The 26,175-nt window shown below is 39.7% G+C and overlaps 2 protein-coding genes across 2 annotated transcripts in view; one reads left to right on the top strand and one right to left on the bottom strand.

Moving 5' to 3' along the window:
* Positions 1-1,718, top strand: part of BMP6 (bone morphogenetic protein 6) — an 87,296-nt gene extending 85,578 nt beyond the window's left edge. The window contains exon 7 of the mRNA XM_051799213.1: positions 88-1,718. Within this exon, the coding sequence (XP_051655173.1) occupies positions 88-237 (150 nt within the window). The 3' untranslated portion in view covers positions 238-1,718. The remainder of the gene's footprint in view (positions 1-87) is intronic.
* Positions 1,353-25,480, bottom strand: TXNDC5 (thioredoxin domain containing 5). Its single transcript, XM_051799215.1, has 10 exons — positions 25,228-25,480; positions 20,934-21,083; positions 18,147-18,252; positions 16,767-16,863; positions 14,785-14,900; positions 12,524-12,610; positions 9,468-9,608; positions 6,581-6,663; positions 3,628-3,757; positions 1,353-3,048 (listed from the first exon to the last, which is right to left on the bottom strand). Exons 1-10 carry the CDS (start codon positions 25,440-25,442, stop codon positions 2,926-2,928), a joined length of 1,248 nt encoding a protein of 415 aa, XP_051655175.1. The 5' UTR covers positions 25,443-25,480; the 3' UTR covers positions 1,353-2,925.
* Positions 25,481-26,175: the final 695 nt, after the last annotated feature.

The raw sequence follows: 26,175 nt of genomic DNA, 5'->3' as shown, positions 1-26,175 counted from the left end.
GTCTCCAGCCAGCTCGATGCCAAAGCACCAGGTGAATTTGTAAACAGGATACCATTGTCTCAGTTGTGTTTTCTTTCTTGGCAACAGGTTCATCTTATGAATCCTGATTACGTTCCCAAACCATGCTGTGCACCTACCAAACTAAATGCCATATCTGTTCTTTACTTTGATGATAATTCTAATGTAATCTTGAAGAAATACAGGAATATGGTAGTAAGAGCTTGTGGATGTCACTGACAAACAGTCTTCACATGGACTCTGTGATGCTACCATGAACTTTGATACAACCTTCCCTGCTTTCAGGAGCTTGGAGAGAAAAGCATGTGATAAACCACCTTTCAGAACACCACGTATGTGCCTTGTGGGGGGACAGGGTGTGGAGACCACCCCTTGGGGTGTTAACAAACTGCTGGACTTCTTATAGACTGACCCTACGCCACAGTGGCTACTCAGCTCAGCGGCAGCAGCAATATGCCCACACATGCTTTATTTGGCTGGGATGGTCTTAATCTCACATAGCAGCTTGGCCTTTAGCAGTTGCTTGGACATATGCTGATTTTTATCAGATGGGCTAACAACACCCAAAAAAAGTGAGGTCTTTTTCTTGGGGGTGGGGAGGGAAGACGAGGGGGAGAGGCAGAGAAGCTAAAGAAAGTGTTGGCACTTTGGTCGTAGAGCATATGTCTCATGCAAGATCGTTTTGCCCAGAAGGACCAGCTACTATGCCTAGGCTGTTAGTCTCCTCCTGACAGCTGTCATGACAGTAAGCATCCAAAATTGTGCCAAAGTAAATGTTTCAGTTCTCTTATGCTCCAAGCACTGTTTAACTCTGATCCTGCAAGCATAAGATGGCTTGGCTGCACCATGTGTTAGAAACACTACCAGGAACTCAGGCCCTGGCTGGTCTTGCCAGTTCACTCTCTGACTGAGCAGTACAACTTTATACACTTGTTCTTATGCAACTTCCTTCCCCTCCCCTCATGAGGTGGCCTCATCTACTACCAATTGCCCAGGAAGGAAGTCAGGACACTTCTAAAGCTGTAATTCAGATGTAAAAGTTTAGGAGCCATTCATTCTCTAGCTGGACAGTTTGTTTACAGGAAGACAGAATGTCAACAACATTTGCAACCTTTTCCATTCAACTCACACAACTAACAAACTGGTTTAAAGGATATGCAGTGTAGCCATGCTTTGTCTAGCAGAAGCTAATAGCAAATTGTTTTGATCAATATTAAACTTGTATTAAATGCACTTACCTCTACTTGCATTTAAAAGGCTTCTTGTAAATACAAGCTATAATTTATTGCACTTGTCACTGTATATTCATTGTTCTGTATCATTTATAGAAAGACTGCTTTTTTAAAAAGTTTTTATTTAGAAAAATCTCAGTGTAAACAATTGTACCACTTTGATTTTATACAAGAAACTCATGAGATTGTGCTTCACTAGAAAGTTGTTAAAAACGTAATAAAGGCTTCCTGTAAGGCAGAAGTATACATATTGTTCCAATACATCTGCCTGTACAACACTTAGCTTTCACTGTGACTTTTTCACCTTCACACATTTTTAGATTGAACAGAATCAAAAGTTCTGGACAGACAGTGAAGTGAAGTACCAGGAGAAATTCACTGGTTTAAAAGTTCATAGATGCTTTGCCTTTTTTTTTTTTATAAAAAAGAAAAACAACCCAACCTACTCCATACGATGGACAAAACCCAGTATCTTGACAGATTAGTCAAATTAGCCTGTAGCTATCCTCATTCCATGAGTTTCTGTGCACGTGAGACAGCAGAATTCAGTCCTTGGTTTGCTGTTGCCTTTGTATCATGACAGTCTCTGCAGTGTAAATTCTTTGGCTTTCATTAAATCTAGCATGGAACATCTTATGCACCAAAGAATAGATTCATATTATAATCCAAGATACCACAAAGTGTGTGGCCCTAGCATTCAAACTCATCAATGCTTACTGCTCGGAAAAAGGTTAAGGCTCAAGAAGGGGGGGGGGGTGCTATTTTACACTACTATAGACCAGCTGAATGGAAAAAATATTAAATATTGTACTACTTGTTGTTCTCTAAGTACTCCGAATAAGGAGCAGGTCAGCACAAAGTTTGGATTCAGGCAAGGAAACACATTATCATCTTGGAAGTCTAACTGATCATTTACTATTAACGGAGCAGGTATAACAGCACCTATTATTCACTCTGACTCTATAGAAGTAGAGCATAGTTGCACCTCTGGAGCTGGATGGCAGCAACCTATAAAAATCCACCTGACACGTGTACACTGTGGCATCAGTAATGTTCAGGCACATGTTACAGTACCATCACTTTCATTATGGCTAGACCTCCCATGCTGAGAGGATTAACAGGAAACAACCAGCTCCCGGGGGCCTGGTATCTTCCAAAGGTGTGTGTGTTTTCAACTTTTCAGCAGCTATATTAACACAAATAGGATTTAAGTGCAGTTGTAGAGGCAAAAGTCAATGCAGCTGTAACTTTTGCCTTTCTAGTAATGGTGAGCAATTTGTAGGGATTACTTTTTAACCAAATCTAACCTGAAGACAGAAATATTTTACTGCTGCCCTTTAGTTGGTTTTCTTAATGTATTTTAGTCTCAAAGGAAACCATTTACACTTCATTGCAGGAATGCAGAAATGCAGTAATACTATCAATGCTGAAAATATTCCCAATTTGCACAGTAGCTACTTGTTAGTTTTCCTTCACACACAGGGTAGTATGTCTTTAACACACACACAAGGGGAAGATACCAGTGTTTAGTACATTCAATATCCTAGAAACAAAGAAAAAAAAAAGCCCCAATCCCTACCCCCACCCCCCAAATACACTATTTGAAAATTAGCAAAGATAGAAATCCTTCAGCCACTGTACAAAGACAGCCAGGGGCAGAGCATCTAGACTTTTATTACAGTTCATCCCTTGCCTGACGCAAGACAAAGCTATGCAGTGATTCAAGGTCTCTCGTTCCATTGTGTTCACTGACTTTCTTTCCGCCTCGGAAAAGCAGAAGTGTAGGATAACCCCGTACCTTCAAAAGACACATACAAAAAGGAAACTTCTTATTAATGTTAAGACTTGTATCCATCACTCATATATACCCGACTATGAAAAGCAACTGAAGCCCTCTGAGACAATAGGCCATTTTAATTTAAAAAAACACAAACCCAAACCAACAGCAGAACTTCCAATGTCAATCTGAAATGTCTGAACGTTTTAAGTGAATAGGATAATACATGTTCCTCTAGGCTCTTGGGATAGCAGCTCCAGCTCTGTCTTCAATTGTCTGCCTACCAGCACCGAAAGACTTTTTTTTTTCTAGGAACAAAACTTTCCATCAGATACCACAAGAGACTGCCTTGGTGCTTTCACAGAGGGAGGCTTCTTAAAATAGGGACTTCTGCAGCTTTATCCAATAATGAGAATGACCAAGTCTGAACAAACAGTCCAGGAGGGAAATGGTGTCAGCAGGTGCTGTTCTGAACTGCCTCTTTTTGGCTGACAAACAGCACGGTCACCAGGCACCTGGACTGCAGCAGCCAGCTTGGCTGGAGCCTCCAACATTTGGTACACCATACTATCCCATTCATTTCAGATCTTCCACACTTACAGAAAATCTGTTGCAGACGTTACGTTCCACGGTGCAGTCTACTTCTGCTATTTTGACATCAGTCAAACCTGGAAATTGCTCTTTGGCAAGATTCTCCCAAGTTGGAGCCAAGTTCTTACAGTGACCACACCTAGAAACAAAAGAGGGAGATTTGTTTAGCAGATACACTTTCCAGTTTATCTCTACTGTCTTACTGCAATTGCTTTAACTAGCTGCCTTTCCTATCTGCTAATGATTTGGCCCTCCAAGTCCCTTGCACTATTATGTCAGTAAATGAGCTAAGAAAACAAGTGATTTTATTTAAGTTAAGCACTGAAATACTTTCTGGCCTTTGTTAGTCTTGTCTAGAATGGTATTCTAGATGTCGGTGCATTAACATTTTACCCCACAAAGAAATATGAAGCCAAATAAAGACAAGCACAGAGAATATTTAACTGGAACAAAAAAAAAAAAAAGGGATCTCTTGGAAACAAACATGCTTTTAGGAAGGCACAGAATGTCTGTAGTACAAATTAAGTTTTCAGGTAGCATATGCCAGTTATACTAAAGCTACGTAGCCCGAGTTTAATTATTTAAATGATATTTTAATTTCCCTATTAAATTTCTTCCAGTTTTTAACGGCCTCCTTGACCAATGCATAGTAAAGTATTCATTTTGTTTATATTTTGAACTTGGCTAAGCCAAGTTCCTAACGTGAACTTCTTACTGCCTTCAAGAAGAATTCCCAAAGCACTTTAGATTTTAAAGCTGCATTGCTCATTCTGTTCTAACCCAGCTGCACCTTAATTGGATTATTAAAACAGCCCCATAATTGCCTTGAGGCCGGATCAGGGCATTTACAAAAATAATGAAAGATGTCTCAGCAAAAGTTTTCTTAATGCAAGCCAGTGTATATTTAAACCACCTTGTAAATACACAGTGACAGTATGAAAGCATTTCTGACCACGCACAAAAACTACTAGAACAGGGTGATTTTATGCTTACTATGCAAGTTAACATTAATATTTATCCAAAACTAACTGAAAGACAGAACTAGCAAGCAACATAATAGTGTTTGCTGAGCCCTACATAAGTTAATCCACTTGGAAGAGAATAATTTCATTTATATGGAGAGTACTACAACTGTATACATAAGCCTGACTTTCAGAGCTAAAACTGGGATACCAGCTATATAAATATAGGAAGCATTTTGCTAAACAGTAGCTTTCTGAGCATTGCAGCCAGGGAGCACACACTGGTTTAAGAACTTGACTCTACGTTCTGAACCACCACCGTTTCTTAGCCTGCCATCCAACATTGATCTATCTATATGGCAGCATCCCATGAAAATCTCATGAGATGCGGAGATGGTATTATTAATAAAAACTAATCAAAAAGGGGGCGTTTTTTATCTCAAAATTTTCCAGAAAAAGTTTCTCAGATAATGAACTCCTAGATATGCCAACAAGCCCTAGGTTCAGAAATCAGACTGGAGTTGCTTTGTGCACAGGTGCAAACTGAATTTACTAGCCCGTTCTGCTGGTGGCGCAGTAGCAGCACAGGCACAGATTCAATCCCAGTCCCTCACTGAGCACAGAAGGGATGAAGGGAGTGAGGAGAGAGCAGAAAACGTGAAGGGGTGTGTGCACTGTGGGTAGGGTATTTCTTAACCAAGTGGTGGAAAATCCTTGCTCACATCCAAAAGCAGATCTTTCAGATGGGAGAAGGCATAGAAATGGCTCTCAAGCAGCAAACCACACTGTGGTGAAAAGGGTGACAACACTGGAAAAGACTGCATCATTGAGCTTACATAAAATGAAACATTCCTGGGTACTTCTTGCCTACAGTACTTCTTGCCTACATGCATGCCTACTGTCAGAGTTAATATCTTGATAAGCCTGAGCACATTTAAATATGGGTTGCATTTGCTTGTGTTGCTTTGTAATGGGGCCTTTTACCACCCCAAACAAAAGATTTTTTTATATTTTATATACTACATTAATGGGATGGCTAGTGATGAAATCAGAGATGTGTTATCTTCCACACAGTGACATACAGCTTAATTTTAATCTCTTCCCCTACACTAGGCTTCCTTCTGTTGGCTAAGAGACCAGGCAAGATGGCATGCCAGTTTCATTAAATTCAATGGAGGCACAAATAAGATGAATTCTATAAACCAGAAAGAGAACTGTTAAACTTTCTTTTTCTCTCAGAAAGGGAACAGTAAGAAAAAGGCAGAAATATTTGTACTACGAGTTTGTAATACTGAGGTCTTACCCCAGCTGGAGTCCCAGGCTCTGCTGTATATAGCAGTAATGGTAGATGTCAGATAGGACATTACTTAATTTCCCCCTCCAGTGCCTTCCATTGGCTGTCTACACCTACGCCATCTGTATTGGACACTTCTACCTTGGGTCACTATAAGAACATACTACATGAACCTACACTCTTAAGAACATCTTAAAATTGTCACATGTGCAAATTAGTTTTTTGGCAGTTGTTTGAAGAGTAACAGGCAATTATCCATAGCTCAACAGCCTGTATCAAAACTCAGGTGCTTAAAGGAGGCTTCCAAGAGAGGCTGGTTGTGGCAGGAGAGGGCCCAAAAGCCAGCACGCTTTCCTTTCTCAACACTGGAGATACACTTCCCTCACCTTATCCTAATCAAGGGATAGGAGCATGCTGAGCCTGCACAGAAAGCTTCACTCTCCTTGTTCCCCAGAATTACCTTGAAGCTGACACAGTAAAGCATCTCTGTCAGCCTTTCCACAGAGAGGCATCCCAAGAGAGCTAAAACCAGATTGAGCTTTTCTGCTGTAACTCTTGCCAACACACACATTCTTCAGTTAATTCACAGTTTAGATTCCAACAACAAATACCGTACTACACACAACTCCCAAGACCTACAGAGACTAATGCCCTCACAGCTTAGACCAACAATAATCCTGAGCAACAACAGGTGCAAACTTCTTACCATGGAGCATAGAATTTAATAAAGGTGATCCCTCTAGCAATGGTTGCATCAAAGTCTTTTTCAGAGAGAGAGAGCACTGCAGCCTGCTCCAAAAAAAAGAAAAAAAAAGAGAGAAAAAGAGGTCAAAACTTCTTGTGTATACAACATCAGCCAATTTAGCTTTTACCTACCTAAAAGGGAAACTGAAACTGGAAAAGATAATATTATTAGTAATATAAACAAGAGTAGCAGCAGCAGACCTCACTTTTACCTCTCAGCTACTTTCCTACCCTAGAGAAATGTAGAGAAAACTGTATTTCACACTGAATCTCAACCATAACTGGAGAAACAGAACTTCCCTATTTTCAGGGGATTTGCCTGTATCCAAATTTTCAGTTGTTGTAGAAAATCACCTTCATTTGAATACACTGTGTTTCAGGGAACAGCCCTTAGAGAAGTTGGCTTCAGGCACTTAATAGCCATCTGAGATTTTAATGAGGTATTCAAGGCACACTAGTGATGTCTCAACAGCTGTTCTCCCTGTCCACTACATCTCTGCATTGCATACACAGAAAAAACTGTTACCAGAAACACAGATTTGCCTGTCAAGAGGACGTCATAATATCACACTTCTATGGATGCCAGGAACAATTTTTTCTCCTGATAACATCAGGAGCAAGGGAATGATGGGAAGACAGCACATTGCTTACAGTCTCATATGAGAGCACAGAACCAAAACTTCATTTTTTGTGTGAAACCCTTAAGGGTGGGAGGGATTAAAAACAAGTAAATAAATGTCATGCCTATAAAAGTTTCAAGTTCAAATGAAAGGAGAAGAAAAAACAAGATCGCATCACCCAGTAAGTTTTATGAAGCCACAATGAAATCTGACATTACAAATTATCCAGCACCTTTAAACATTTCTCTAAATAACCGTTAGTTCATGAAATTATCTCATTAAGTTGAAGTGTTATTACCTCTAAAGAATTATTTAGAAATTAGAAATTATACTTTCTAATTATTTAATAATTACAAATAATTAAATGAAGCAAAAAGTGAGCAGTAAATAAATATTCTTCCAGTCTGAAATTCCTAAATGGATATCTAAAACTGATGTTCCAAACTTAATTTACAATATAAGATATGAAATCCAAAAACCCCATAAGTAACATCTTCCCCATGATTCACACAGTAAAACAAATTTTAAAAATCTGTAGATTATTAGCAGAATATTGATGTGAACTATATAACCACAAAAATAAATTTAATATCAGAAAGCTCAATTTTAGCTTGGTTTCTTCAAAGAAGACATCTTATGCAATCACATAATTTGAGCATCTGCTGGTCACACTACCTTAACCCACCTGGATCATTTATGAATGATTTTAGCAATGTCTGGAAGAGAATTCTCATGGACGTAAAAGTACAGCTTCCATAAAACAGCTGGCAAGTACTTGGCCTATGTACATTCCCTACATGGGGAAATCTATGTAGGGGCTCAACACTGGGACACAAATTTGGAGTTGGAACTCATTGCTTTTGCTGCCTGTGGTACCAGCTCTGTTCAGCTGATGGCAAATGCAGTAAGTGTTTGCTGGCTACATGGGCTGGCCCCTTGTTTCAGAATTCATGAAAACAAAACCAGTATCAAGGAGTCTGAAAATGAGCGACCAGGCAGCTGTGGCATCCAAAGCTACAATGTGAAGTTGTAAGGACAAGCTGAGTCCTACACTGTGTCTGTCTACTATTATTTGGCAGAAAAATCCCTCCACAATCCTTTCCTGTTTGTGTGTGTGCTGGTGAATGCAAGGCATAAGTGGGAATTTGCGTCACATGTGGTTTGTGTTATTTCTATAAAAATAGACGACTAATTACTTTCTGCATTGTATTAACACCAGCTTGTTAGGATCTTCCAACTATGAGGTCAACTAAAAAAAAACCAACAAAAACTGAAGGGTACAAAAATTACAAATCTATGTGGTCTATAATGTTTGGTAAGCCACTTTATGCAAGATGGGTAATGCTGCTGGAAAAATCAACTGGGAAAGGTAATATTCTCCTGTAAGAAGCTACATATAAACGGTATTTATATTAATATTATTGCTGCTTAATTACTTAAGTTCATTCTACATCAGAAGGGAGTGTAAATTCCCGTCCCTTATTGTCTAGGCAGAAAGTACGTTTTCCACACTTCATGAAAAATTACGCTTGAAAATCAGCCTCGCCAATTTTTCATTCATCTCACAAAATGGCAGATGAAATGCCAAAGGGATTACAAAAGACAGAAAATTACAAGAAGTACAACTGTGCAAAGGTTATTCCTGGCAATGTCTTGGCAACTTTTATAAGCCTGTAGCTCCTACAACCAAGATTAGAATAAGTCTCCAACCTCAAGGACTTTTCTTATCACAGGACACATTACCTTACCATATCTAGACTGGTCTTCATAATCTTTGCTTGTTTGTTGTTTTTGCAGATAGTCACTAAGTATAGGACCCTGGCTTCTTTTAGGGGCTTAGCAGCATGCACCATATCCCTGGTTCAAGTGAGAATCTTGCAAGAAATGTTCATCTCTATAGTGATGAAATATGCTGTCATAGAGACCAGCAGTTCCATGGACCAAAAAGACCACATCTATGCCACTCTATCTAAAGAATTTATTGCAACCATAAAAAAGGAGCCAGATTTTTTTTCCTTCTCCAATTCATCAGTTTAGTAAAAGTATCCCTAGGATTTATGATCTGATTCCACTCACTAACAACTAAAAAAATAACCAAGAAAATATTTGGTACAGTTTACATCCAGAAATCATCAATCTATCAGAGAGAGAAAAACGCATGGAAGACTTGGACAAGTTGCTAAAACAGTCTGAACACTTAACATCACTGCAAAGTACTGGAGCACTTACCTCAACATGGGTGGGTTCTGCAGGTGGCTGTGGAGCTTCAGCAGGTTTATCTGCTGGTGGCTCTTTACCAGAGCTCTGTAGTTGGGAATCCACATATTCTTTTAAGGAATCGAAGTCCCTCTTCCCTTTGTACTGGTCACCCTACAATTATCAAATAGTTTGTGCAACTGTGTATATGCAATTAATCTAGCAAATAAATAATTACCAGAAAAACATAAGATTGCCAAGTATAAGCACATTACTAATATGATTATCTAGTTCTTAAACCTCTCCATGACATTCCATTCACTCCATGTCTTTAGGTTTTACCTTAGATTCTTCTATAGCAAAAGGGAAAAATCTAAAATTTCCTTGAAGTGAAGGGTATTTTAGAAACGTAGAAGCAAATTTTTGACACTTTTCCACTTTGACCTTCTTTTCTCACTGTAGTCAGCTTTTTCAAGCTTTTATTTTTTTGAACCTAAAGCTACTGCAATGAACAATAACACATCCACCCCTGTTGGGTGGTGGTCTCTGTTACCACGTGAGCTCTACCTGGTGCTTTGACATGGCTGAAAACCTTAACTTGCATGTTGCCAGACTGCAGGTACTCCTCTGGCCTACACACTTGTCACACATCTCCAGAAAACCCAAATAGTAAGGCAGTACACTCTGGGCACCTAAGTTCACCTGGAAGCAAGAGACAACAGGTGCTTGCTGCTGGCAAACATTTCCAACACCACCACTCTCAGGAAAGTTAAGTCCCATTTTTTAACCTGCACATAAAGCAGTCAACCATAAAGCCAGATCTCTGAGAGGCCACAGTTTGCTTTAGATGCTTCCCCATATTTCAGGTACTTTCACAACTCTAGAGAACAAGAAATCAGAGCACTTGTGAGCAGCTTCTAGTCTCAAATCCACTGCTGGCCCTCTCCAACCTGGCTCTTGTGTGATTGCCCTCAGGGCTCTCTGTGACAATTAATACTTATTTCTTTGTTCAAGATCTATCTGTGAGGTACTACATATCCATTTTGGATAGAACTCTTGAGATGTGGTCCCAGGAGGCATGGGCAACAAGATGTATCTCCACTTGCAGATCAGGAAGACTCAAGAAACAACATACAAGCTTCCATACACTGGAAGGAAGAACAGACATCTCAACTTTCCTATACCTTTGGAGCTCCTTCTACACATTTTTCTTTTTTTGTCATTGATAATGTTACTTGTAACTATGGCCTCTTTCCTTGCACTGGCTCTAGGTGACTAAGGAAATAATATAAGCTGATGCAAGAAGCCTGTACCTTCTGGTTTGTATCCATTTCAGCAGGGCAAGGTCAGCGCCCATTGATTCCTCCCAGGGTTCTTGTGCCATCTAACCAAAAGGGATGGCGTCATACCAGACTTCAATTATGACAAAGGGGATGATGGTATCATGGATAACAAGGCTGGATGACTGAAGCAGTTCTCCCCCTTACTTAACAGTATCACAGCAGCCAGAGATTTTCGGGAATTTCTGGGCCAGACTGTTGGAAAGTTTTTGGGGTTGTTTTGTGTTTTTTAAAATGTATTGTATCAGGCCATGGAGGAACATGTGATTGCTGTGGCAGTATGTCACCAGGGAATACCACACTGCCAATGGAGAAAAGACAGTTCGATGTGAACTGAAATACATTGCTTAGACTAATGGCTAAGCTTCAGTTTTACCAAACACAACAGCAGTGATTTTTTTCTTTCACTGCATTCTTGATTCAAATAACTCTGAGGAACTCAAACGTCAATTATTAGAAAGGGTCAGAAAATTATCTGGCTTGTCAAGGAAAAACTAACTTTTCTATATCAAGAGAGTATTGTTCTGGCAAAGTATCTTGCCATCTGTAGCTGTCTGAAAAATAAAAATAAAGCAGGTGGAAAACCATTCTGAAAAAACCAGCAGAACACTATATTCTTCCAACTCACATCATACAAAGACAAAAGTTTAATTAACTGAAAACCTCTTGCCTTGGACATGCCACCATGTTTGATTTGAGCGCTCCCTCAGCTTCCAGTCCTGCTTCTGACATGTGCCAGGCACTGCTGCTCGAGAGGTAACAAGGCCACATACTTCTTATGTGAATCAGGCTGGGATTCAAAAATGCAGGTGCTGCTTCATTTAAATTCCCTAGAATGCCTCATCTTGCAGGGATGCTCATAGCAAACCTCACATGCACTGGTATGTCCTTGCGGCCAGTTTCTCTTCAGAGTGCCAGAAAACTGCCACAAGCAACAGCCACTAAACTGGATTAAGTAGCAAAATTTACATCTCCAATACTGTAAATGTTCAAAAATGAATGCAAGATGAATGGGACAAAAAAACAACCCCCCCCCAACCTAGCAGGTAATGTCCTGGGCTCTCTTGTGGACCTGTTTTTAATATCCATTGAATACATTTAATTAATCTTGAAACTGTGAAATACATTATAAATAACACTACAATTTATATTTAGCTTATTGACTGCTGTTCATGTACATGGTATTTATAAATATTTTATTTCCCCATAACTTCAGAATATTGTAATTCTTTGAACTGCTGCAAGGAAAAACGTCAAGTGGGCCCACAGGATTCTCACTCACAGTGTCATATGAAGTGTTCAGATTTATGAGGGAAAATTTGCATCTCTAGACATCACTCAGCAAATGGGCAACATTTACAGAGGGCAACCTTCTGATACACATTGTGAAAATTACATACTTTATTATTATTTCTATTTCAGTTATGTTTTTTATGTTCCACAGGAAATAAAGTATTAGAATAAAGTAAACCCAGAATTCTCTCACACAGTAGCGTAACTGGAGATACTGCTTTCAGATTTATGAACATTATACCAGTCATTTGCAAAACACAAGGAGCAAAAATCTCTAACTTTTACCTGCAGACAAAGTCTACCTCTTCTAGTATCCAACTGAACCTCCAACATTATTTCTCTCACAAGCAGACTTTTGTATATGCCCACTTGATCTTTTTTTTCCAGAATGCAAGTACAGTCTAAGTATTATTCAGAAAAAAATGGTGTGATCTTTTGCTGAACTTGCAGACTTACCTTTTCACCATTCCTAAACCAGAGGAGTGTGGGATAACCACGAACTTGGGTTTCAGAGCAGACTTCATAATGCTGAGTACAGTCGACCTACATTTTGGGAAAAAAACCCCAAAACTATTCAGTGCCTAAAATAAACATACAACAAGCATCACAGCCTCCCTTGTTTAAAATCTCAGAAAAATACAGGAACAAGCAATACATGGCTTGGCAAAACTCAGTACCAAGTACTGTCTTGAGAATGATTATGTCTGCCTTCCAAACAGTGGCTTGGTTGTATAATTGAGAGGCTCTGTGTGTGTGTGATTTTTCTTTTTTTAAGGAGGGATTAGGAGAGAGGTATGGCTAGAAGGAAGTAATAGCAGTTACAAAGAACAATGAAGACATAATTAAAGATTTCAATTAAAAAGTACTTGGTATTCTCAGCTAATAAAATCAGTGCATGGACAATGAGACACAAAACACTAATGTGAGAGAGCTTTAAAGCAAAGACACATTGGCTCATCCATTTTTTGAAAGACTACTCTTTAAAGACTTCAGAAGACATGTCAACTACTAGAAAGTTAACTTTACTCCAAGGGAAGCTCCAAGTGCATAGCAACATTCAATTCTAATACGTCATAAACCAATCTGTAACATTATTAGTTTATAATCTTTTTTGAAGCAGAAAAAAAAGATAACTTAAGCATTGCAGCCTTTGCTCAACACAGCACTTGTTTTTTGAATTTTACATTAGAAACACTTTGCTCCAGATCACTGAAGATCAATTCTAAAGATTAAACAGTGTTAAGACACTATTCCTGCAGATTAGATGAAGGTCATGGTTCAACTTTCCTAGAAACAGCTGTGTTTCCTGTTTACTTACAGACTTACAATCTTAGCCAAGACATGTTTCAAATATTTTCACAAGGTATACAGTTACATAAAATTGCCTAGGCATCAAGACAAATCTTGGTGGCTGCATTACATAACAACTCTCCATAATATGAACTGTGAACACAACAGACAACTAAATAAAACAGAAATTTTGAAAATTCTTTGTTTATTTTTCTCCAGGTACCAGAGAATGATAACTTCAGAAAAATAGTTAAGCTGAGCACAGATTTCTTAGGACAGCAAACAAAGGTCTCAAATAAGGGAGAAATAGCTTCTGATACCTTATTCTTTAATTTTATATCCACCAGGTCTCAAAGTTATATATATGTATATATATAGAGATGTATGTATGTATGCATGTCTTCTCTGAAGATCAACTGTGGTTATATATATATGTCTCCTTTAAAGTTCAACTGTGTGGACCTGCTCTGTACATCTACAGCATACCTGAATTGACAGATTTTCAAAAGTATTAAAAATAAAGAATAAAAAAAAAGTCAAGCTCATCACCCCTAATACAGCTGAAAGTGCTGTGAGGGCAGAGGCAGGGGAGACAGCAGAGGGAGAGTCCCTCTGCAGTACTGACAACACTGCTATTATGCAGTCTTTCTGATCAGTGGAACAACTGTGAAAGCTTAAGGACATGGAAGTTGAGCACAGTCAGATTTCCACTGTGGGCAGAGGGATTCCCATCATGAGCCACCTGGACTTAGGTATGGGTCAGCAAATAAAGCCAGTAACTACAATTGCCAGACCACCTCCATACCTCAGCACAGAAGTCACTCCACGTACAAGTAACAAGCTCCCATGGTAAATACACCACAGAACCTGGTTATCAACCCTAAGAGAAATAGTAAAGCAGGACAAGATATCAATTTTTAAGGTGTAGGACCTTCTGAAACCTTTAAAAATGTTATGGGCGTAAAGAGTTAGAAAACCCCAAACCAACAAAGAAATAAGTCATCCTAAGGAGCCCTGTAGGGCTAAAGCTTGCTAAGGAACCCAGTGCTGTAAAGAACAAATTAAAAGTCACTTTCTCAAAATAAATACTGAAGTCTAGCAAATTCTGACAAAGCAGACACATAATAAAAAGCAAGTCTCAAAATATTATTCCTTGCATCTGAAGTATTAGCCTCATTCCAAGCTCTCTGAAATACAGAGAGCAAGCTGTGTTTGTAACAAGTCCTTGCTGAAAATGAGGGAGTCCTGTCAACTGTAGATGTGCAAGAAAAAAACCCCTCAAAATTAAAATAGAAACTATGACTATAAAAGGATTTAAAGGTTGACAAAACAGTTGCTATTTGCAAATCATAGCACAAAAAGCGTGATCCTAGGCTGAAACATTCATTGACACAAACCACGTTTTCAACTAAGAGCACTTCACCTACCTTGCCAATCTTGACAGTTTCCGAATGCTCAAAGGCTTGAGCCAGCTGTTCCCAGGTAGGGGCCAAAGCCTTGCAGTGACCACACCAAGGGGCAAAGAATTTGATGAAGTGATTACCTTTTAAGTTAAAAAAAAAAAAAAAGAAATATTTAACTCATGTGGAATGAACTTGGCTGCAATTAAAGACTAGCTACTAATCTCAGCCTGCAAATTTATCATGGTATTTCCTGAGTTAAAGATAGGAAACACTGTGAATCAAAGGCCAGGACAAAATACTTCAGCAATTAGGTTTTCAATACTGTATGCAGTCCCACAGCATTGCCAAATTTCCCAAAAATCCAAACAGCTTCACAATCTCAACCCAACAAATGAGATATTAAAACTGATATTTTTAGCCTAACCATTTACCTCAGTGTTTAATTCTACCATGTCAATCAGTTGCCCTGTTACAGCATAGAAAGAACTACCAAGGAATATATAACAGCATAAATGAAAGTATAAACTTCAACTTAACAAAATGGTGTTTCCTAAGAAATGCTTCAGTCTATGATTTACCTAAAAAATTTTGTTCAGTTTTCTGCTCTCCTTTTTCTGTCCTGCTCTTTCTGTTTTCATGTCAACTACTCAGAATTTGCTGCCTTTAGTAGGTTTTTGTGGTGTTTTACACAGAGGAAAGTCTCGGTGCTATCTCCTACTAATGTTTAGTTTAAATTAGTACAATATTAATTGCAAAGTACCGGAATACGTCATTTTGTTCAATTAAGATTAATTAATTCAAAATGCTGCACATTTTTGCACCCATCAAGACAAGGCTCTGTTAAAACAAATTAAAAGAGCAAAAGTCAACCTTGCATGTGTAACTGCTAAGCCTCCCATTAAATTTAGGCACTGAACTTTTTGTAACTGAAGTGAAGAGAGGACAACAGATTTATAGATTATCCTAAACCTCCTCAACCATCAGATATGACCATGAGAATGTCTCCTCTATGAAGGCCAATGGATACATAATAAAAATATTACAATAAAAATATTAAAACATTTGTATATGCACTGAACTTTACAATCTGAGAAGATATTAAAGTTGATAAATGCTTAGCATCTCCCTGATGGCTTAGAGGAAAACCCATTAAGAATTTTGATTTCATTCTGTGTTAAGCCCCACAGGCTGGGAAATTTTAAGTTAGACGCACAAAATGCTCTTTTACACTTGAAAACATTTCTGATCAGTTCATGGTTACTTTAAGAAGCTCTAGTACCTGCCTCACTAGTGGTATCAGATGGGCACAGACATTTAATTTAATCCAGCCTTTGCTTTTTGGATAACAGACAGAGATAGTAAGATCATCTGGTGGTATGCCAGCTCAAAGCTTGAATTGTAAGATTTTGCTCATTCTCTAAAAAACCCACCATGTGGGGTTAAAATCTCCCATATTAGGTATCCCTCCTGGATTTAATTTTAAGGCTTCCAGACAAAATATTTTTTAAAATGGCCAAACAGGTGAAGTGTTTTGCCCATATTAAATTCTGGAGAAAGGAAGCTAAACAATATCAAATAAAGGGTCAGACTGGAGTGGGATGGGGGCTGTAAGGAGGAAGTGGGTGGATTATACTTATCCAGAATAACAGTCTGGGAAGAAGAAAAGCCAGCTCCTAGGGAAGGAGGAAACGGGACTTGCAAAAACGCAAAGTAAGTGGCAAGGCTGTGACTGAATAAGGAACTTGGGAAGAGAGACAGTTTCGTTGAGCAAGCCCCTGTGATTAGGGCCGTGATTTTACTGCCTTCTGAGTGCCATACTTAAAACTTTCTCATGGTCTGCAATATGTAATATTTTTACACACTTTGTAGTTTCATCCTCTTTCACTTGGTATTATGGGAAAACAATGGTGTGAAGGAGGTCCCTTGAAAACTAACATTCCTGGTACAGACTTCTCACTACTAATGTCTCTGTAAGCAAGTTTCTCTTATAAAAAAATCCCAGTTACCTTCTGCTATGTGCATCTTGAAATTGTCTGCTGAGAGTTCATACATTCCCTGCTTCGGTTCTGGGGCTTTAGGTGGTTCCACATCAGATTCTGGATCCTATTAATGAAAAAAATTAACTTTTATTTCTCTTGTACAGTAAATACACAACATTTGATTACTGTATCACACTGTCCTGTGACAGTCTTGTAGACTCCGTACCCTGAAATTTTAAATTCCTAAAGCAATGTCCTTATTTAGCTTGATTTAGGTATCTAATGTTTCCTAGCAAACAACTATTTGAAAGCAAAATGTGAAAAAGATTGCCACACAGAAAAGAGCTATCGCAGTCAGTGGAATAACAGTCTTTCACTGTGCTGTAGTACAGTCACAGAGCACAGGCTATGGCAGTCATCACATCACCACACAGCAATACACTTAAATTACCTAACAGTCCCTCCATAGCATCTCACATCAGCCACATCTGCCATGGCACCAGTTTCAGTGGTCTTTGGGTTATTTAAAAATAGCTAGTGCAAAAGCTATTTTCTGCTCCCCTAACGCCAGAAGGAATGCTGTCTACCTAATGGCTCCATGAAGACAGCAACAATGGGAACAGAGCAAACATTTCATATGTATAACTTACAGCAAACTCATTGGCACTTCAGCAATATCAAGTGAATACTTTGTAGACACTAGGGTTAGAGCTGGAAAGGATTTTTTAAGAACCTCAAAGTGCATTTCTTAAAATAGTTTAGCATTTAATGTTTAATTATTAAAAACACAATGTTTGTTTAAATATAATCACATTCTAACTGTGGTTCAGCAATCCATAAAGCTTTATCTTGATTAGAAACAGCAATCACAAATTTCATTTTAGGCAAGGCTTGGCTACTATATGTGAATGCTACCCCTAAACTCAAGGGTTTTCCTAGTGATGGTATTAGCTTATCTTACTTAACCAATTATTTTAAACCTTTTCTTTAGGCTACAACATTAACAGGTAGTAACTGAGCTGAAGAGGGCATCCATGTTTGAAGAGGTAAGTAAGCCCAATACAAATGCAATTTATAATGCGTTACAGGTAAATTGCTTTTCTTATTCTAGAAACATTATGGCCTACAGTGACACCAAGAACTGTATCTTAAAATGTTAAAATTATAAACATTAAAACTGCATTACGTACTGTAGTTTTAAATACAGGAAACAGAGGTCAGGTCACAGGATGACAGTTTTAATTACTACTCTGACTATTGTGTAAGCTGTTTCATATTGATTTTGTGACCTGACTTCTATTCTCTGGAGCAATTTCCTCCTGGAAAATGAAACCTAACTTAAAGAAGTGATAGATAAGCAAGTCTGCAGAAAAGAGTATTTCCATTTCTTATTTCCTTTTCACTTACAGATGGTTCCTCATTTAGTTTCTCCAACATCCAGTTTTCCAGTGCCTGGAAGTCCCTAGGGCCTTGGTATTTCAGAGGTTCTTGTCCTGGTTTAAGCAGCTTTAGGCTAAAGGATCAAAATGTGAGAAAAGAGTGAGGCAAAAATTTTCACACAGGAAACATTCTCAGAAAGCCAACGTGCTTTGCTAATCCATAGCAATGCAGCTCAGGCTGCAGTAACAGATCTCCTGACTATTAACATCAGCATCAGACATCTCCCTCAGCTTAAAGGGTCATGGGTAGAATTTTTTCATTCCCATGTAAAGAAGATTTTTAGAACAGCAAAAAATAAATACCATGTTAAAAATCAACATAGCTCAATATTACTTCGATCAATAAGCAAGAGCAAATTAAAAATTGCGGCATTTAGTTCTGTGAATCCTATTTCAGTTTGTCAAAAAGCATCCATTTTGTTTTGTTCACCTCTCTTCATCACCAAAGGAAAAATATCTAGCACTTATTTTCCCACAAATTTCTTTCTCACCTTTTGTTCCCCAACTGCTCTTGGAATGTAGGACTTTTCATGTGGTATTAAACTGATTAAAAACACACTGAAGCAAGTCAATAGGACAAGGAGATAAGTGACTGCCTATAGGGATTCAGACTTCATGATTATAACATTTAATAATTTTTATCAAAACTTTTCCATAAACTACATAAAGTTTCTACTATTAAATATTTAAATTAAAATTTGAACTATATTTGATAAAGGGGTAATATTGAATTCTGACCTAGTCTTATTTTTTTATAGAAAATCAGAGTTTCAATTACTAGCCCTCAGTTCCCCTTGCCAAGCTGTCATTTTGTACAGCTTCTTTTGTTTATTGAAATGTTTTTCTTTCTCTTCTTGTTCCACAGTCGGAAAAAATGAACATATGAAAGTGTTGAAAAACCACATAATGCAAATATATGCAAAAGAGATAGGAACTCCCACTGTCATTTCTATTTAAGATATTCTTGAATGTTCCTTGTGATGACAGAAAGTCAAAATAATAAGCAAACAACAAATATTAAACAAAAGAACATCTAAAACACACCTCATGGAAATACTTTTCAAAATTAACAAAAAAAAAAGGGTAACAGCATAAAAAACTATCTGCACCTTTATTTTCTTCAAACAAGGTTAAGTTTTCTCTGGTTCGGTTGACAGTATTTATTTTGCAGCACGAAATAATCCTGAAACAACTGTACTAACAAGTGAGGGACCTGCTCAGCCACTTTGATTCTCAGGGGATGAAAAGGGGATGCAGCCTTTCCTTTGACAGGTGTTTGGAAAAGCAGTGTAGGGATCAGCACATCCTGGACTTGAGACAATACCTCTCTGCCTGAGGAAGCTGTGAAATTTCCCTTGCTGGACGTTTTTAAAAACAGACTAGTTTAAAACTGACTCAGACAGGAAGAGAATTGATATCATGAATTCCCCTTCATCTCTATGTTTCTATGACTAGCAGGTGACTGCCTTGTTATTTATACTTTTCAAGTAGGTGAAAGCAAGCACTAACTATTCATAAATATTCAATGACCTTAAAAAGAGAGAGAGGAAAAAAAATGCAGCAATTACACATCCATTGATTTTTTCCTTATTAAAAATCCCTCCCACTCTTTCTGTTTTACAAGGAGCAGCACCACAATCTACTCTATTCAAATATGGCAAGACAACAAATGCTCACTTTTGGAGATATTAAAATAGAGCTGTAATGTGCACTATTTCTTGGTGAAAAGTTATTTCTTGTGGAACTCAGCCACACACTGCCCTTAAGGACAATTCCTATCTCAACAAGGACTCTGCTATTAATAACTCTAAACTTCTACTCAGTCATACTCATCTGCATCCAAGTGGGTGCAGCCAGGAGCGCATGAAAAGTTCAGGCTGTAGCTGGACAAAGTGAGCAAAGGGAAGAAAACTGAAAAATATAGGCTGTGCAAGGGCTAGAAATTATTACATTCTCCACTTATCCCCACTAAGATGAGTACTTCATAAAGCAGTTGAAAGGATCCCATCCATTTTTGCAAGAAGCTTTAAAGAAGACCCAAGTGAAAAAAAAATATTTTTTTGCTCCTTCCTGGCAGTTAGAAAGGTAACACACGTGTCTAACCCCAAAGCACCAACCTCTCATAGATACTCTAGATCATGTTCTGCCTACCAAAGTTGAGGTAGTAAGGCACACATCCCTTATAACAGGATAAGCATAACCACCTTAAAATACAAATTAATTTCTTCTAGACCAACGTAAGAAAACTTACCTAGAAAAAAGTCTGTACAACATCACCACTGCTTTGTTAAGTAATACTGTTTATCATTTTATGAGTACTGAGTTCACTAAAAATCTAACAGAACACCTGCAATTATGAATGTTGCAGAGTTGTGACAAACTGGTGACAAATTATTTTTAAAAGTACCGTTACCGGAAACCAGCTCTATCATGCATATCACAGATGTATAATGTACTGCTGCTTGAGAAAGAGGTACTCCCAGAGAAAACAGAAGGACAATTCTGGACTTCATTTAAACATAGACATTGTCCAAGACATAAAAGAGTTTCTTGAAAAACAATGAAAGAGTAACAGTAGTATGTATCACATGCTACTTGGCAACACGGTAAAAAGGCTTAAAATGAACATATCAGATCCAAGGGGCTACAAAGAAATCCACCAAAAATATAGCTTAGAAGTTAGCTTCAAGAAATTGGCAGAGGATCATGGAAAACTGAAAAAGAAAAATAGGAGCAGACATCCTTTTATACTTACGTAGGGTATCCTCGTACGCCAAATTCAGAGCACAGTGGAATATCTACAGTACAATCCACTTTAACAACGTAGACTTGTGGTTTTTCCATGTTGTTGTATTTATCTCCCAAATCATTCCAAGTTGGCTGGAGACGCTGACAGTGTCCACACCTGTGACAGAAGGAATGAGATACTGTTTAATAGCTGCTCACGTTTAGAGCAAAATGAATCTATGGAAAAGTCATACGCAGAACAGTAATTCTGATAAAGTTTAAAATAAATTTTTAAATCAGAAGTTAAATCCGTTAAATCAGAAGTCTTCCATTCCCAAGCCCTGTTACATAAGCAACAGCAAATACTATTAAGAACTTTAGCATGCTGCAAACACAGCTCAAGTGAAAATCAGGAAGATCCAATAACTTCTTGCTACTACCCTTTTACACTACAAATCCTATGAATACTCCCTGAACTTAGTGAAGCTGTTAATAAAAGCACTGTCATTCTCCCAGCTTTCTAGAAAAATCCTGCGAGGCTGTCCAGTTTTATTTGTTTTTTTTTTAAGTTGCTCCCACTTGAAACAGTTTCACTTATACAAATGGTTTTGAATACACTTGTAGAAAAGTTGCATGGATTCACACCTTTCCAGGTATCCTGATACCATTAAGAGAAAAAAAAAATAAAATCTTGAGATTTACTTTAAGATAAAGAATGTCAGTCAGGTACAGTGGGTCACACATGCTCCCACTATGTGGAGGAATATGACCTCTCATGGCATCTTATTCTGAATTGTTATTATGAAGGGATACAATGTATTATTACTAAAATCAAATATTTCTTAAACATTTAACTTCTGAATAAAGTCCCTCCCTAGTCAATTCTTTCACGGAACTTAAATTAAGAGGAGGATTTTACATTCCTTGGTTCTTTCCCCGAGCAGATGCAGTGATTCTATACACCGAATGAATACTGGCTGGTGTTACAGAACAGAGCATGGAAAACTAGGTAAGGCAATCTCAAGTAATTAACCCACTGTGTTTTAAGTGCAACAGAGCTGCCTTGTCCATACATAGCACTGTGATCTCTGATATACACGCTCCTTTCCTTTCTTTCTTTGGATTAGAAATTAGAAATGAGAAATAAAGCAGGAAAAATGTTCCTATCTGAATCAGTAATTGACAGGTTAGTCATTCCCAGTTTGAAGAAAAAAAAATAAAATCAGTATTCTACAGAAGGAAATACAAGACATTTCCCCAAAATACTTTTTCTGAAATTTGTAAGCTGAAAAATATATAAAACCAAGGAGATCAAAACGAAAAAGAGCAAGACCATGCAACATTACATGCCTGTGTGATGGATGCAGCCCCAGGTACATAAACAGTCTTTCACTGCTACTACTCTACATTACATCAGTGGGGTTAGAGGAGCTGCCAGTTCCACATCTGAGACTAACAAGGCCACAGGAAAGACCCATCAAAAAAAAGAAAAAAAAAAAGAACCAAAAAACTAACCCCAAACCCTGCTTCTTGTACACCACTAAAGTCAAGAGGTATGGGTGGAAGAACATTATTTGTAAGAGTTTGTAGGACAGGCCGCCCATTTTAATTCTGAGCAACTGTGTGCCACAAGTGCTCGTGCTCAGAGATTATTCTGCTGTAGCAGCATCTATGGAGTACCAGGCTGTTCTGCCTCATACAGGTCAGCATTCCTCCCACAGTATCAGCATTTCTCATCTGCAACACTGGATGGCAGAGTTCCTGGGCCAGGACAAGAAGGGATGTACAGGTACACAAGGAGCGTATGTATCAAACCTGCAGATACTGATAAGCCCTCTGCAGTCAGTGGGGAGGACAGACATTTCTGGAAGCCACCAGTAGAGCTTCAGCTCTGCACTCAACAAGGGCAGCTCCACAGCAAGATATAGCACAAATCCTTATCCAATTAAAAATGTAGACATGTATAATGGTATAAAAAGCACAGGACCAGTCTCGCTCTGGACAAAAGAATCCAGCTAAGGTAAAATCCAGTCAACAGAGTTCAATTCAACAGCAATGAACTCTGGTGATTATGTCTGCTGCAGACTTCCAGAGGTTTACCAAGAAAGAATGTATGTTGAAATGATCTGTATGAGTCAAAATAACGTAGTGAAACCACTAATTTCAGATTCCTTCCAACTGAGGAACCAGGAACCTTCTCGCTCCTCTGTAGAGACGCAACTGGCAGGGCGAAAAACTCAATATCTTGTGCCACCAAGATAGTAACCTGCTCATCGTTCTGTCCCCAAGGGTAGCTACCAAGTGGGGCAGCCTTATGAATAAAAGCCTTATGACATCTGATAGCAAATGACTCAGAATGCTCTCTTCTTCGAGTATCCTGCAATATTTGGCACAAATGTAGGACCACATGTGTACTGCCACCATTTGGGAGTGAGGTCCTCAGCAACATTTCTTCCAAGAATCTGGAAAAGAAGGGCTTCTCCCCTGTAATTACAGAGGGCAGTCTTTGAGAAGCATTAGGAGATTCGCACATCACCCTGGGGCAAGAGCTCCAGGTCTGTCAGGCTGCCCCCTGATCCCACTGACAGTAAAACTACTGGTGTGTATAAGCACCTCTCTCAGGCACTTGGATGTTCCCTTTGTCCTTCTCTTCCTCTTGGACCTGAAATCTGGCCCTGTTGCTGCCTGTCAGCAGCCAGGAGTCTAGACCAAGGGCCCTGAAGCCAAGACACAGAGATTTGGAGGACATTTGCTAAGGATGAAAAGAACATCCAGAGAAGGCTCAACAAGTCTGGGAAACGACACAGGTCCCTCACACTTAAGCTGGGCAGAGATCCTTAGCCCTCCCAAAGGCACAGCATGATCCAAGTCTGCAAGGCCAGCACTCCCTTTGATCCCATACGGAGGATGTGCAGCATACACTGGACTCTGCAACAGCCCTTTTGGCACAGGGTCTCTTACAGTGTGGCAGGATAAAAAAAACCTCATCTGGTTTTAGGGGTGCCCATGAAACACTCAAAGTGTGGACAACCACAGATATCATCACCTGAAAGCAGAAGCACTCCTGCTCTGCATGGGCATTTCTCAGGCCTTACAGCACTCTCAGGCACTTCACCAGCAAGTCAGGCATCCCTCCACTTTTGTGATCTTCTGAGAACAAAGGCTCTTTGAAGCTTTCACTTAACATTTTCACATGGCATAAATAAGTCAGTGTTAATAACAACAACAAAAATAGTTCCTCAGTTTTGAAAGAAAATGCTTTTCTGCTGTTGATTTCAAAAGACTCTCATATGCCTAAACAGCACTGTGTAGCAACAGATAACTTTGGATCAAAACATAACTTTTGCACGTTTTTCTCTTATTTTAGCTAAATTAAAGAAAACTTGGGAGAAAAAAAAATAAACCAACAAAAAGACCCAACCACACAACCCTAACAACAAAACTCTCCATAACCTCTACCGGATATCAGTAAGTCAGGTAAAAAAAGGTGGGGGAAGAGGCGAAGAGAAGAGACCACGAACAATCATTAGAAAGACCCAGAGATGAGAAGTACTGTCCTCTTAACCAGGAATATCCAGCAAAGCCTTGTTCCCTCATTCCTCTCAACCATTCTTGTGCCAAATGTACCAGTCCAGGACAGAAATCCAGCAGGTCTCTTGCAAACCTGAGAGTTCCCCAGCTCTCCTTCGGATACCTGCGGCCTTGGGGACACAGCACTATAGTTACAGCTCTCACTTGCAAACTCGCTTTTAAATTTCATGACTGCACAGAGAACATAAAGTCTGCAATGAAAGCATCTGGGGGGCACAGGCTAAGTAAGTGACGGTCGCCAAACAGCAGCTGCTCTTGGTCTCTTTGAGGAACGGCGTGAAACAGAGCCCGGGGAGGGACCGGGGCTGACCCAGCCCCACCGACCGGCGCAGCGGCTCCCACCGCGGGCCCCACGCGGGGGTCACTGCCGGCTGCCACGGGGCGGCTCCGGGCGCCGATCGGTTGCGCTCGATGACCTCAGAGATCCTTTCCAACCCCACTGACTCTGTGACTCTGTGCAGGGGGGCGGCCAGCGCGGCCGCGGAGGCCCGGGCCGGGCACACGCGAGGCTGCAGCTCCCCGTCCCCAGCCCGCCCCGCAGCCCCCGGCTGCCATTCCCCGCCTGTTCCCCCGCCGCCCCCGGCCGCGGGGCTCAGGGCGGCGCGACCCCGCCGCCTCCCCCGCCGCCGCCCGCCCGGCCCCGCCGCCTCCCGCCGCCACGTCAACGGGGGAAGAGGCGGGCGGGAGAGCGCCGCGCCGGCCGCGCCGGGCTCCGCCGCCCGGGTACCCACCACGGGGCGAAGAACATGACGAAGTGCGGGGCGGCGGCGGCGCCGTGCCGCAGCATCTCCGCGCTGTAGAGGTGCCGCCCGTGCGGGTCCGCCGCCGCCGCCGCCGGCGGGCCTGGCTCCGGCTCTGCCCGCCCCGGGCGGCCGCAGAGCACGGGGCCGATCACGGCCAGGGAGAGGACGCGCCACCACGCCGGGCTGGAGCGGAGCGGAGCCATGGCAGCGCCGTGAGAGCAAGCGGGCAGATCCGCGGGCGGCCGCCACCGCCTCCCGCCCCGCCCCGCCCGCGGCCCCCGCCCCGCCCCGCCCGCCCCCCTCCTTCCTACCGGCACCCCCGGCACACGCACCCGCACCCCTCCTCCTTGGAAATAAAGGATATTCTGAAAGCCTTAAGATGCTGTTTACATAACACACGATGTCTATTTTTATATTACATATGTTTTAGACTGATGTACGGATTTATATAAAAATTTTAAATGGCAACTAATTTTTTTGCATACACGCGCATACGCTCCTTTCTGGAAATAAGGAATTTTATAAAGGCTTTAAAATATTGTTTTATTTATATAACATACTTAATTTTATATCATTTATTAATTGGATTGATCTATCAATTTATATTGAATTTTTAAATCATAACAACTTTTATGTTTTTTAATATATGTACTCGTTTCTGGGAAAAAATAATTGTATAAAGGTCTTAAAATATTATTTATATAACGTATCTATTTTTAGATCATTTATTAATTAGTTTGATCTATAAATTTATATTAAATTTTTTAATCATAACAAATTTTATATTTCCATATGCATACACATCCCTTTGTGGAAATAAGTAATTTTATAAAGGCCTTAAAATATTATTTATATAACATATAATATTTATTTTATATAATATATTGATTAGGTTGATTGATAGGTTTATATTAAAGCTTAAAATAATTTTTTTAA

Source organism: Manacus candei, unplaced genomic scaffold (genome assembly GCF_025592945.1).
Source record: "Manacus candei isolate 608988 ecotype Guabito, Panama unplaced genomic scaffold, ASM2559294v1 h1tg000049l, whole genome shotgun sequence".
Classification (NCBI taxonomy): domain Eukaryota; kingdom Metazoa; phylum Chordata; class Aves; order Passeriformes; family Pipridae; genus Manacus; species Manacus candei.
This window is presented reverse-complemented; position numbering and strand designations above follow the sequence as displayed.

Excerpts from the sequence above, each read along its gene's own strand:
- TXNDC5 (XM_051799215.1), bottom strand. The coding sequence starts at position 25,442 with ATGGCTCCGCTCCGCTCCAGCCCGGCGTGGTGGCGCGTCCTCTCCCTG. Across the intron at positions 18,253-20,933 it reads GGCGTACGAGGATACCCTAC|CCTAAAGCTGCTTAAACCAG; the intron begins GTAAGTATAAAA and ends TTGATCCTTTAG. Across the intron at positions 3,049-3,627 it reads ACGTCTGCAACAGATTTTCT|GTACGGGGTTATCCTACACT; the intron begins GTAAGTGTGGAA and ends TGTCTTTTGAAG.